Source organism: Astatotilapia calliptera, chromosome 22 (genome assembly GCF_964374335.1).
Source record: "Astatotilapia calliptera chromosome 22, fAstCal68.1, whole genome shotgun sequence".
NCBI lineage: Eukaryota > Metazoa > Chordata > Actinopteri > Cichliformes > Cichlidae > Astatotilapia > Astatotilapia calliptera.
The window spans coordinates 17,933,984-17,948,362 of NC_137442.1; the positions used below are offsets into that span (position 1 = coordinate 17,933,984).

At 39.9% G+C, this 14,379-nt stretch overlaps 1 protein-coding gene across 1 annotated transcript; it reads left to right on the forward strand.

The window, feature by feature from the left end:
- Positions 1–600: 600 nt before the first annotated feature.
- On the forward strand, positions 601–14,289 carry grinaa (glutamate receptor, ionotropic, N-methyl D-aspartate-associated protein 1a (glutamate binding)). The gene is made up of 7 exons (XM_026156471.2): positions 601–777; positions 9,297–9,635; positions 9,849–9,967; positions 10,079–10,279; positions 10,674–10,802; positions 11,062–11,205; positions 12,519–14,289. The coding sequence occupies exons 2-7, from the start codon at positions 9,332–9,334 to the stop codon at positions 12,666–12,668; spliced, it is 1,047 nt and encodes a 348-aa protein (XP_026012256.1). The 5' UTR covers positions 601–777; positions 9,297–9,331; the 3' UTR covers positions 12,669–14,289.
- Positions 14,290–14,379: the final 90 nt, after the last annotated feature.

Consider the following 14,379-nt stretch of genomic DNA (forward strand, 5'->3'; position numbering starts at 1 on the left):
AGAAACCTAAGAAGTCCAGTCGCTTTTCTTTCCAAGGTCCTTAGAAACTGAAGCTACAGTTCACATAGGCTCACCAACATTGGACAACAGAAGAGTGGAAAAATGTTGCCTGGTCTGATGAGTCTCAATTTCTGCCCCAACATTCAAACTGTAGGATCAGAATTTGACATAAATATGAAAGCATGGACTCGTCCTGCTGTATGTTAACGGTTCAGACTACATCAGATACTGAAATTAATGACAAAATTAAACATAATGTAGTTATCAGTGAATCGCTGTCGGAAAACCTTGCTCTTTTCACTTAATTAAAAAGCCCAAAGGGAGCACAAGCCAAACTTACAAAGCAGTTAATCTTGAAACTGTGTTTGTTTTTATACATTTCTATCTGAAAATGACAAAGTAAAAGCAGGTGAAGAGAAAAACCCGTAAACGCGACCGATAATAAACCACGTGACTTAAGACCAGCATGAGTCCTGCAGTAATTTCCAGATTAATCTGGATCTTTCCACAGAAGCATTTTGTTTGCATATTTAATTGAGCGGCTCTGTTTTGTCTTTATCCCGATGATGTTATGGGAGGGGAAAGCATGTCATGTGGCAGTTTGTGAAGTCATTTGTGTCGGTTTTCTGTAATGACTGGTGATTCCCACACAACACGTGACCACGCTGTGTCGAAAACGTCAGGGGCCGTTGTCCAGAACCCAGCGCGAGCACAGAGGAGGAGGAGGAGACGGCGAGAGTACAATTCGGCAGTTACTTCGGAGTAAACTTACCTCAGGTAAAAAGCTGTAATGTTTTTTAATGAGTATTTTGTGTTTTATTAGTAATTTTTCCCCTTTATTAAACACGTATGGATGATGAGCGCCTTTTTCTTTTTTGTTAGCAATCGTCAGCATCTTGCCTATCGCCAACTGTCAGAGGAATAGAAAGCAGTAAATTCCAAAAACACATGCTGTTATTTAGGGTTATTAGTTAATCATTTTGTACCCAGATACCAAAAGGTCTGTGTAACTGCAATTTGGCTTTAAAAGGAGCTCTCGGTGTCCTCAGCTTGGGGGCGAGGCGTGTGGTCAGCGTCCGAAAAACGTAGCTAACCCAGATTGGATTCATCATGGCGAGGCTAGCTCGGTGCTGTCGGGTGTCTGTGGCCCACACGCTCGTAGTTTATCCACGCTCCGACATTAATGGTGGTCTCGGCAGCTTGGGCGTAACATTCGTGAATGCCATGTAGTAGATGGTAGCAGTGTCGCATTTATCAGCGCTGGTGAGGCCTGCAGGGGATGCGCCTAAATACAGGTGCAGCATTAAAAAAAAAAAAAAGAAAAAGAGACCGCTCGATGGATGCTTTCGTTTTTGGTTTAGAGTCGCTCACCTCATCTAAACATGTCGCGTTGCTCCACTTTTAGTCCGGATTTCTGTTTGAGTTTAGTCTTTCTGACATTTCGGTGTTTTTATCAGTGAGTTTGCGTCGTATTTATGAGTATTTGTGGTGTTTCTCAGTGTGTGACTGAGCAGATATCGCAGTATTCATAGCAGTGGCTTTATTATTTAATCACGAGGATTCAGAAGGTAGAATCCGGACTGAGTCGCATGAAATCGCTATCTTTCTGTGTCATCATAGTTATATATACAAAATTATGCGTTTAGTATTTACTGGTTGTGCACACCTTGACAAATATTAAGGTGGGTTTTTTTGTTTATGTTTTTTGGAAGAAAGAAACTCTGACTCCTGGCTCCCTCCAGCTTAAACCGTGGGGATATACTGCTGTATCCTAGAGTCGCCTTACACGAACCAAGGCTCTTTTGCTCGTTATGTGAATGTGTAAACCACTGTTCTTGCACATATATGTAACAGGTGTTGAACAAAATATTTCAGAGGGCTGAGCATGAAAAATACAATGTGAAAAAAGGAGAGGCTACAATAAAAACTATGTTATCCTGATATGGGCGGCTAGATTTGGCCTAGACTTTGAGATATGTGCTCTAAAACTGTGAAACTATGACTGTGTTATATTACTCATGTCCTGTTTCTAACCTCCATGAATAATTCACACACCTTTAAAATATACCCAGTTTGGTAAAGAAGCGACATCTTCGGTTGTTTTTGTAATTACAAACCTCCAAATAAATTATTGACAGTTTTAGTTGTCAATTCTTCATTTGACAGGGGTATTGATAAAGTACAGAGAAAGACAAAACCATGATCCTGTGATATGTGGAGAAAAATATTGTACAGTTGTAGGTTAACTTGCTTAGTAAGTTAACTTGCTTGAATGTTGAATGTAAAAACTTACAGCCACAAATGGAGAGATGCCAAACTGCGTTTCATTGTTCTGCTAACAGTGACAATAAAGATCTATCTTATCTGTCTTATCTATCTTATACCTTGATTACTGAATTCTATATGGCTGTAGTGTTTTACTGATGATGATGAAATATTGTAGAGGAGTTGCATTAAACATTTGGAGATGCATAAGATTTGGCCACACAACTAACAGTTCATCTCTCTTGCCAGCACCACCTCCTGAAACTGGCAACCCCGCAGAGAGTGAATATTTGATTTTTAACTCTGAGCTAGTAATAAATAGCTTTCTTGTAGTTGCAGTTTTGCTACAGCACTCTATTGTCTAAGTTACATTAATTTTGTGAGCTTAAAAATTCAGTATCTCATTATTATGTTGTTACAATATTAACTTTCACACGGCAATGAGAGCGTATTACGTCAAATGAGAAAAACGGCTGAAATATGTAACTCTTAATATAGAACTATGAGAACAAAATAAATATCATTATAATGATGTAATTTTTCTACTTTCAGAAGAAACTGAGTAGATTTTTTTTTTATGCCACAGTGGTGGCAGTCTGTTGCTATTTTGTGCTAACCTACCTACCTAAAGTGTATCCATCTGCCACAAGGCAAGGTGTCTGCAGGCTTGACAAAGTCAAAGCTGCTGCTGACATGGTATGTCACGATGACAGTATCATACTGCTGCCCTGGCTGGCTGGTAGGAAGCAACTCAGTGTAGGCTTCTCTCAGCCAAGTGGTCCAGTTAGCTGTTCGTTAATAGGACATGAACAGTGTCAGCTGAGGGGTTTGGTTTAAAGCACAGCCGTCTCTGTAGTGGTTTTAAAGCACGTGGGGTCTTTTTATGTTGCAAAACAGGCTTGCAGCAGAGTTACATGAACACCATGTGACTGTGAAACAGCATTTATTTTGATGATATCACTTAGTCATGCTACAGCGACTAAAAGAAAAGCAAAGGGTTCCTGCTCAGCCAGTTACATCTTTGAGTTGAAAACTAACTCAAACTTTAACTGAAAAGCTTTTGGGTTTTCTGATTTTAGGAAGTGTTGAACAGTTTTATTGTAGTGTTGTATGCTTTGTTTTTAAATATGTTGGACTTTCAAGTGTAGCACTTCTCATTTGAAGTTGTTGCAGTGCCAGATATTTCACCTCCATACTGGCCCCACTGTTTTGTGCAGCTGTTCCTGTTTTGTCACTTTGTCTTCTTGTGTGGCTCAGGCATGTACATGATGTTTTGAATGTGGGTTTGTCGATGTATTGTGGTAGCCTAATTGTGTTAACTTGGCTCTCTGTCTAGCCCACTGAGTTCCTCCGTTCAACCTAATTCCACTAGCGATAGCTATCAGCAGAAGCCAGGGATAGCAGCACTGTCTTTATCCACGGCGATGGAGCGTCTGTCCTAAGAGGATTTGAAATCTCTCACGTAATGCTTGTAAAGCTGTACAAACCATGCCTCAAACTCACTCTAAAAAAAACCCCAACTGTGACTATACCAACCTCTTTCCCAGACGGTGAAGTGAAACTGTTGTGGTTACTGGTTGCTGAATTGAACTTTTGAACTTGAGGGTTAATGTGTATTTCTGACAATATTGTCGTGTTTTTTGAACTCTGTGTTGTTACTTTGGATTATAGGAGGTAATCCATTCTACATAGCCACAAACAGAGCAGTGCAGATAAATTCAGAATCAAAAACACAGTGCGAAGTCACGGCTGTTAAATGTAACATGAATATAAAAACAGCTGATGTTTTTTGAATTTATGCAACTGGGAAAGATAAGTTTTACCGAAGTTTTATATAGATAATCATTTACATTAAGCTGTTACAAATTAATAGAAAAAGATCCTGAAGTTTTAGCTTTACTCAAGACAAGCAAGTGAGCAGTCAGCTACGAGGACTTTGAAGCTGCTTTTTTTGTGAAGTTCAAAATTTTCTCTCATGTTTTCAGTTTTTAATGTTCTCTTTAATGATGGACTTCAAAGCCTAACAAGCTCCCTTTTAAACAAAAACCAAAAAAACCCAGATTAGTTAAAATCAGTAACTGATAAAATGGGGATGTGTATAGCTTTGAAAAGTGTACATGAAGTGTCCGTGAGTTGCACACTCACACTTTTTGTAAACATTGGACGGGGTGGATATCACATGCTTTGGGTGACTCACGTAATTAGTTAAGGCCTCTTTGGTTATAGTTTCACCAGGGCTACTTTAATTGACTAATATTTCTGTCTATACAAGGGGAGGGTAATCTTTTTATGTAAGCTAACATTGACCACATATTGGATTCTTCAAGAAATCTAACAAAAATATGCTACTGGGTGTATACTGCATCCCTCTTATGCAACCATTGTTGTTCGGGGAGGGATTTGACTCCTCAGATAATGATTGTAATCTGTTATGATCTTAATGCAGACTGTCACTGTGAAGCACTGCCAGCTTGTTTGTCTGCAGTGTCTCACTGCACTGTCCTACTGATGGACAGATAGGGATCATGAGGATGCACACTGGAGTCCGGATGCATTTGCCAGAGTGAAATGGAGCAGTGTTGCATAACACTCACCATTAATTCGGTGTGCCCTGAAAAGAGAGGAAGGGGAAAGAGTAAACAACTTTTACTAGATTGATCTGGAAATGAATGGATACTTCCATCCACCTCTGTATTTTTTTTCAGTACTCAGTGTATTTGTACTGTTTACAGTTTTGTACACGTAGTAGGTGTAGTCTAAACACCACAGGCTTCTCTATTATTATAAAGGTAACCTGCAGTCTGCTCCACCATTGCTTCTCATTGTGCATTTTTGTATGCATTTATATTTGGCTGTAAGCAGTGAAGAATATGAAACCCACGCAGAAGTGCCTGTGTGCAGTCCTTCAATAAAGTAGCAGCACATAGCCCAACCTTCTACGTGCCAGTAGTATGCTGACTGAAAAGTGAAACTAAAAGTTGAAAAGTGGGCCTGAACAGCCATCATGTAACAACTAAAACTGTACATATCATCTATTTTCAGTGACTTACTTGGACTGACTTGTATCATTATTTCAATTCTTTTAACTCTTAAGTGTCAGAAAGTAGTGTAAAAACATCTGAACTGATGAGTGTTTAGAGACAGCTTTTTATTCATTTTTAAGGTTGTAGGTTTCAGTCATTGCTGTAATTCTGTGTAGAATTGTAACAGGGCTCCTTCCTGGTTCTAACAGTTTTTGCTGCTCTAAGCTTCTTGTGACAAGCACATTAGTTTATTAAAAAATGTCAGCTAGCTACTACTGCTGGGATGTAATATTTTCACAGTCTGTGCATGCTTATGCTGATGTTAAACACTTCTAAAAAAAATGCCTTAGCCGTGCAAATCTATCAGAGTAAAATTCATCGATTTAAACATCCAGGAAGAGCTTCTTACATCACACCACATGGTTTGTTTTTTTTCTGACTTTCAAAAGGAGAAAAAGAGCCATGGAAATGCTAAGTGGAGAAACTAGTCCAATAGCTCCCAGGAAAAGAAATAGAATTGGAAAAACTGTATTCCTAATTTGATTTTTTTTAATCCATTTACGTTAAAAGATTTTGAAAATACTATTTAATTTTTTATTTTTTTGAACCTGAAAATGTTTTTACTGACTTTTTTGTAAATCCCTTTTGTATTTGAACTATTTATTAATGGATTAGTAGTTTGAAAAATGTATTTATAAATACTCTTTTTATTGTCCATTAAATATTCAAATAATGCATTACTTGAATGTCTAAATAAATAGAATACATTAACAGTTAATTTGCTACTTAATTTACTAATTAATATTTTATTGCACAATTTAGATATCCATTCATTCATGAAAAGATTTATGTCAATGTGTATGACTCCTGGTCCTCCATAACCCAGTTGTAGCTTTGTAAGAATAGAGCTATAGTCCTAACAGAGGGTGATTTTCTTCTCTTGTATACACAACCACAGTGTCACCCTAAAAATAAACCCGATGCAGTATTTCCAGAAAAGGACATTGTATCTGAAGCTGGCTATCTCCTGCTGTTTACTACATGTGTGGCCGAAGGCAAATGTGGAGGATATCTCATCTTGATTCTCATTGATTGGATGTGTAAAATGGTTTAAGTGATGCAAGGATAAGATCCAATGATGGAAGAAATATTCATTTCTAAGCAGTGGCATTTAAATGTCATGCACTTGATTTAAAAAAAGGTTTCCTCTCTCTAATCTCCTCTAGAAGCCTCCACTCTCCTTGTTTGCTTAAGGTCAAATTAACAGATTAGAAAGTAATTTATTATGGGGAAGAGAGAACGTTTTCCCAATTTAAGGAGAGGACATGAGGCAAACGTTAACATAATGAATAGCACCCCAGGTGTTCTTTTGAAGTCAGCAATTGACTCAGTGGCTTTTTGGCTCCCTGCCCTTTGAGCAAGTTCTCCTCTGGGGACTTCAGGCCTTATTATGAAACCTGCACAGCACATTTGGAAGATGGCGACTGCTTGCCTTGTGCACCTCTCTGCGGAGTAATTTTGTTTTCTGTTGTGGAGCTCTGTGCTTTTAGATGCCTTGTTAGCATTATAGATTACAGATTACAGGATATAAACCTGTTGACCCAAGTTGTGCGGGGAGCCCAGGTGGGAGGAGGGTCACTGCAGTAATGGCCAATATGTCAGGTTGCCTCCTGAAGCAGATTAATAATACATACAGTTACCAAGGCGGCGCCTGCATCCATGGAAACACTTTCAGCACCAGTGTGTGAGCAATGTTTGTACTGTAGTTTCTTTTCCTTTTTCCTCTCACGTCCATGACAGCTTTAAGTAGATATCAGGGTAACCGGTCATTCTTCTGAAAGTTTTCGCTCAGATCGGATTTATTGACAAAACCTCATACATCTGTAGTAGCAAAGATTCATCTGTTGTTTGTGTAAAGAAAAGAAAATAAAAACTCCTTTATTTTACCTACTTCAGATGTCTTGGTAACAATAATACACTATCCCTTTAAGAGTAGTAGTGGGGCTACTCAAACAATGTTAGTGTACTGTCATTATCTGGCTAAATATGTGTATTGTCAAATTGTCTTTCTAGGGTCTGCGGTCTTTGCCACCAACTTGTGTAACATTGTGACATATTCCTGTTTTTGTTCCTCTATGTTGGTTTGTACTTCTGTATACTTAGGACTATCAGACACTCCTCCCCTTATCTTTCTTCACAGAGGAGTGTCTTGCAAGTGTCTTGTCTAGTGTTCAGACAGTAACCTTTGGCCATTTTTTTCCTGACATTAACTCATACTGCACTACAGTGGTTCACACTGAAATACCACAGTCTGAGGTCGTACCCTTTGGTCTCTTCCACCTCTGCTCTGCTTCAGTGGCACAAACAGCCTTAACAGAAGACATGTGCTTGTCACCACACCTATATATAAACTTAGCCTGGCTTTTAATACTGTGATTTTATTTACCTTTATGATTTACAAAGTGTTCTGACAGAGGCAAAGAGTAGATTTAAACAGACTGAAACATTAAATTCAAACAAATGTACAGCTGAAAGAAAAAGAAGTTCACCCTATAGACATGAGGTTACTGAGTGTGCAACACCTGCTTCAAACACCCTTGTGTACTTAGTGGTTGGACCACACCCAGCTCACTTAGAGACCAGCTACACACCTGTGAAGCTGTGAGTGCCTCTTTCACAGTTACAACTAGAGCAGGGCGATATGACCAAAAATATTTATCACGATATACATTTGAAAATTTGCGATAACGATATAACTGATGATATAATTGACACTAGACAAAATACTTTACAACTCCTCAACTTTATTAGTGCAAAAAAAACAAAAAACATCAATGTATTTTCAATTAAACAAGCAGCTTTTTAAGTGCATTAAAGTTATATAAAAAATTAAGTGCAAATGCAAATTCCTCGCTGACAGTTTAACCAAAAGGCATTTCCAGTGGAAATTGGCCGACATATCCTCAGCATAACCATGTATAATATCCACAAAACTTAAAAAGAGGTTATACACACACAATACGGTAATATTATGTTGAAGCACAGTACGTATCACTCCGCGAGGCTCCTGCCTACGATAGCTGTAAAGCTCCGACAATCCATCAAGCGGTGCGGCTTCGTAGCTTAGCAAAGTCGTACTGAAACATTTGACAGATTTTCGAGCGCCGTGTACCACATAAAGTCGTTTCGAGGTCAGTAAACACAACCAGAATTCATACATAAGGCACACGGGATTATACGGGGCACTGTCGATTTTCAGAAAAATCAAAGAATTGATTTTAAGTGTGCCGTATTTTCCAAAAAACACAGTAATAACGACGGCCCGCTAGCATGCTCTACCAAAAATAGTGCTTTGTTGTGTATCTGACGGATGAAAGCCAAACCAGTTTCACACCACTGAAGTTGCAGCATTTTTACAAACCAGTTCTCGTTCATCCGTTTCATTCAACAATCCACTTTCGCTCTTCTCATTCTGCGTCGCCGCCATGTGCGCATGTAAACAAAGGCACTGCGCATGCGCGTTTTACCCATATTCTATCACGATATTTCATTTTCTTATCGTTGCCCAACATTACACCGGTATTACTGTGAACGGTATGATATAGCCCAGCCCTAGTTACAACAACATAAAACAGTATGTTTGTAGTATTTACCACTGATGTAACTGTCTCAAGAACTAGATCTTCATGTGATGGCACCCAGAGGCAGACATTCAGCTGCCTCAATGATGCAAGCTAACACTAATTCTAGGCCTGCTCTTGCTCCGGGTAATGATAAAATAGCTGACTTTTTGCTTGTGAAACAAAACTTGAACATCCTGTTGGTCTGCCTAGTGCCTTTGCCTTTCCCTTTGTTGAATTTGTTTACTCGCCTCTCTCCTTTTAATCAAGCAGATGCGGTGTTTGTGTCTTTGCCAGTTTGGCTGAGATGTTGGTGTTACATTATGTGCTTTTATTCTGTACATATTTGTAAGTAGCTACATTATATTTTTGCTTTTCTGCTTTTCAGAGATTGTTGAAGCAGAGTGAGCTTTTCTCTACATCATGTCCCAGGACAAGAGTAGGTACCCCATAATGGGTGAGACCAACCCACTTCATAATGATGTCTATGGACCCCCTCAGCTAGGGTTCGGTGTACCCCCCCCAAACTACAGCCAAGCCCCAGGGGGGCCCTACCCACCTGCAGCCGGATATGGGCAGCCCGGATACGGACAGCCTGGCTTTCCCCAGGCAGGCCCAGGCTTCGCTCCCGGTCCCTACCCTCAGATGCCCTATCCACAGGGACCGTACCCTCAGGGGCCATATCAGCAAGGACCTGCACAGCCAGGCTTTCCTGGAGACCCCATGGGTGAGTGGTTATACTAAAGATCATTAGAAAACTAATAGTGTGTCTGTGTAAAGAGCTCTTAATGAGCAATAAGAGTCAAAAAGTCCACAGATCTAAATATTCACTCTTCTCGTACTTTGCTAACAAAATGACACATGACAGTCAAAATGTGCTAAAACATCATGTGTTCTTCCCTTTTTAATCCCAAATTATCATGCTCTAATGTTTTCGTAGCACCACCTGTAGGTAGCCCTGGTTATCATGGTGACGGGCCTCCATCTTATTACGACAACGATGAGTTCACCAACTCCGGATTCGAGGACAAGAACATCCGACAAGCCTTCATCAGAAAAGTAGGTTCCTCTGTTTCTACCAGATGAATATAGAACATAACTGACGTGAACACACAATCCAACCAAAACAAGATCCCTAATCAAAGTAATTTAATTCCTCCTTATTTCCAGGTCTTCATGGTTCTCACTGTGCAGCTGCTGATCACTTTCTCCTTCGTTGCTGTCTTCACCTTTGTCGATGAAGCCAAGTTATTTGTGCGTAAGAATACGTGGACGTACTACGTGTCCTACGCAGTCTTCTTCGTGTCTTTGATTGTCCTCAGCTGCTGTGGTGACTTCCGCCGCAAGCACCCCTGGAATTTGGTTGCTCTGGTGAGAACTTTTCCAAACTCCTTCCACTCCTTTAACAGCTTAGACAGTTGTGAAAGGAATGCTATGTATACATTCCATTCTGCAGCTGTATTTTTGGCTAGCTGCAGGCCTTGATTTCTGGAAATGGACTGCTTGCTGCTGAGCTTTTCAAATGTATTTTTAAGACCCATTAAGTAAGTGCCATCATATAGCTGATACTGCCAAAACTGGACATCTCACATCAAATTAATCTAGATGAATTAAACATCAAAACAGGCCAGATGGAAATCACACAAGGTTGTCCTGTTAAGATTGATTTTATAGTAATAATAAGAGGTGACCTATCTCACACACAAAGCTGAATGTTTCTTTGTAAACACTTTTATAAGTAATTTGTCTGTTTTCTTTCGTACAGTCCATCCTGACGTTGAGTCTCTCCTACATGGTGGGTATGATCGCTAGCTTCTATGACACAGACAGCGTCATCATGGCTGTGGGCATCACCGCGGTGGTCTGTTTCACCGTCGTCCTCTTCTCGCTACAGGTCAGCACGCGCAGACAGCTGCTTCTGTAAATGCGTTTGAGTGTCCATAAAAGCATCCAAACATCATTCTCTTAAGAGATCATTTGTTTGTTTTTGTTCGCACTGTGGTGTTTTACCCAGTCAATAACAAGCAAATACTCAGACTGTGTATAAAAGCTCCTTCAGAATTACATTTCTTTAACCGTAGAGTGCCGTGTCTCCCATTTTTAAACGTCTTGCTTTTAATTTTCTTCTGTTCTATTTTCTTTTTCTTTCACAGAGCAAGTATGACTTTACTTCCTGTCGGGGCGTGCTGTTCGTGTGTCTGATCGTGCTGTTGCTCTTCTCCATCCTGTGCATCTTCATCCGCCACAAGATCCTGCACATCGTCTATGCCTCACTGGGAGCGCTACTCTTCACTTGCGTAAGTGCCGCACATATATCTCGCCTTCTATGTACAAAAAAAAAAGAAAAACAAATACTTATGAGTTTGAAGGATTGTTACGCATCCAAGTGGTTTATCTGTCAGCTTTTTGCATTTCTTGACAGTGCCCTGCTAAATGGTGAGAAATATTTGGCTTGCAAGGGTTACAAAGTAAACTTTTACAAAACTGAGGTCACTTTTAAATATACATGACAGTATTAACTAAAGCAAAACGATATACCTTACATTATCATGTTCAGTGTGCAAATGGCAGTTTAAGGCAGCATACACTGAGGCATAACATAATGACCATAGACAGGCGAAATGAGTAACACCAACTAACTCTTCATCATGGCACCTGTTATTGGGTGGGATATATTAGGGAACAAGGGAATGTTAATCTCTTCAAAGTTGATGCATTAAAAGCAGGAAAAATCAGCAATTGTAAGGATCTGACCAAGTTTGACAAGGAACAAATTGTGATGGCTAGACGGCTGTTTCACAGCATCTCCAAAGCTGCAGCTCTTGTGACGTGTTCCCGGTCCACAGTGGTCACTGTATTAAAAACAGTCCAATGAAGAAACTGTGTTGATCCAGTGACAGGGTCATTGTTGTACATGTGGAACAAAGCTTGGCTCGTGTGGTTCGATCCCACAGACGAGCTACTGTAACTCAATCAGCTGAAAAAGTTGATGCTGGTTCTGACAGAAAGGTTTCAGAATACACAGAGCATCGCAGTTTGTTGCATATAGGGCTGCATAGCCACTGATCAGTCAGGGCGCACATGCATCAGAACGGCCCTGGTCTGATGAATCGTGTTTTCTTTGACCTCGTGTGGATGGCCGGGTGCATGTGCGCTACTTACCTGGCAGGTGGAGGCGATGTGATGCCTTGGGCAATGTTCTGCTGAGAACCCTTGGGTCCTGCCATCGATGTGGATGTTACTTTGATACATAACACCTTCCTCTGCAATGTTGCAGACCATTGACACCCTTTCATGGAAACGGTATTCCCTGATGGTGGGGGCCTCTTTTGGCACAATAATGTACCCTGCCACAAAACAAAAATGGTTTAGCAAAAGTTTGAGGAGAACAACAACGAGTTTGACTTGACTTCCAAATTGCCCAGATCTCAATCCAATCAAGCATGTGTGGGATGTGAGGCCCCACCTCACAGGATCTGTTGCTAACATCTTGGTGCCAGATATCACCACACAAAGGGGTTCAATATAATATTAGGCAGATGGTCACAATGCAATGCCTTATCAGTGTATGGTATACAAAGTGTACTAATTCCATCTTTTGTCTGTGCAGTTTTTGGCTGTTGATACTCAGCTTCTCCTGGGAAACAAGAAGCTGGCCCTGAGTCCAGAGGAATACATTTTTGCCGCACTTAACCTCTACACTGACATCATCAACATTTTCCTCTACATCCTGGCAATCGTGGGACGCTCCCGCGAGTGAGGCAGCACCTAGAGGAGAACAGCTGGGAGATGGGGAACGCCTCCCTTTATTTTGAAATGTTGCTAAAATGCCCCTTCTCGTTGACTTCATTACTTTATTTGATCCCCTTTTGTTTCCTCTCCCATCACACAGAGTTCTATTTTTAAGAGGTAGTAGGTGCTGAGGAGATGATGCAGCTGGTCTTGACAGTCAGCTGAGAGGGGCACTATTTATTTAGTGGAATAAAAATATTGCAATTAATGACAGAGCATAATCATCTGTCCTCACCTTTGACCATTGTGCTTGCTCTAACTGTCCTCTGCTTCTATTAACACAGAAGGCTATGTCTATACCTACACCTCGACTTCTCGTATGGCAGAATTAAACATGCAGGCTCTGCTGCAGAAGTTGAATAGAAAAAGAGCAGGAATGATTATGCCGACACACAGATGAAACCAGCTTTGCCTAAAGAGAAGTTAGTGTTAGGAATGCCATCTTCCTTCGACTGTCTGTTTTCACAAACTTTGTCTCTCCCTTTCAGCCTGCTGGTGTAAAGTAACTCTGCATGGCAAACTGGAAACACAACTAAAGACGTGGTATGGTTATCTACAGCTATAAGAGGAATGCCTCTAGCTTGCTTGTCACAGCTGTAAATAGTTGATGTGTTTTACTGTATATGATGCCAGTATCCCCCCTACCTCTGAAAGATGTGCTGGAGTAATTTATATGGATGTGTCCAGCAACGAGTAAAAGCTGTTTTGAAAATGGTAAATGTTTTGAATGGCATAAGAATGAAGCTTGTTGTTGGATGTGTAACATAAATGAACATAAATTATTGTATTATTACAGAATATCTTTTCAAAATGAGGATTTTTCTTTTTTGTTGTTCTAAAACCTGAAATGTTCTCTTAATTTTCCCGTTTCTTTAATTTACTCCTTTTTTGGGGGGGGGGGGTCATTAATGTGAATTAAAAATTACTCTTTGTATGGGTTTCTTTGTCATAACTAATATTATTTTTGGTTTTGCAGTTTTTGTCCATGTTTAAAAACTAATGTAGACAGGTACTGGGCTTTAAAGACATGAAACTTTGAACTTGTGGTAGATACTGGGGTTTCTTTGAATTTGGTGCAAGGTTTAGAGGAAACTTGGAGACTGTAACGTCATCACACAATAGCATTTTGAAACCATTACTTACTGACTGCAGGTTTGTTTTTTTTTGTTTTTGTTTTTTTTAAAGTGAAACTCACAGAATAAATCTTAACGCACTGGAAGCCAAAATACATGCAATGACATTGAAGTTGAATGAAACAATATTTTTATTCTCTAACTTGTTTTGATTTTTTTCACCCCTTGCATGACCCTTTCCTCGTCTGCATGTGTGAAAAATGTACACAGTACAGCTGTTCTTGTTTTGGGGACACATTGGTGTATTGAACCCCAATTAGACTATTTTTAAAATTCCTGTGTTTGTATTCAACTAACATGTCTGTATATAGAGCTCCTTAGTGGTGTGTATAGGTAAAGTAAGTTTTGGGCTTTGTAGGTCTGTTCGCATTGTATATTTGCATCAAATCAAACTTGAACTAAACCCCCCTACACAGCTGTTTGGCTTTTCATTAAAATGGATACAGTGATTAACAAGTTTGAGCTCTGTGTGTTGATTTTTGTGTTTCAGTTGTGATAAAATGATCACGTAAAGGAAATACAAAATTCTGGGCCTTATTAATAACA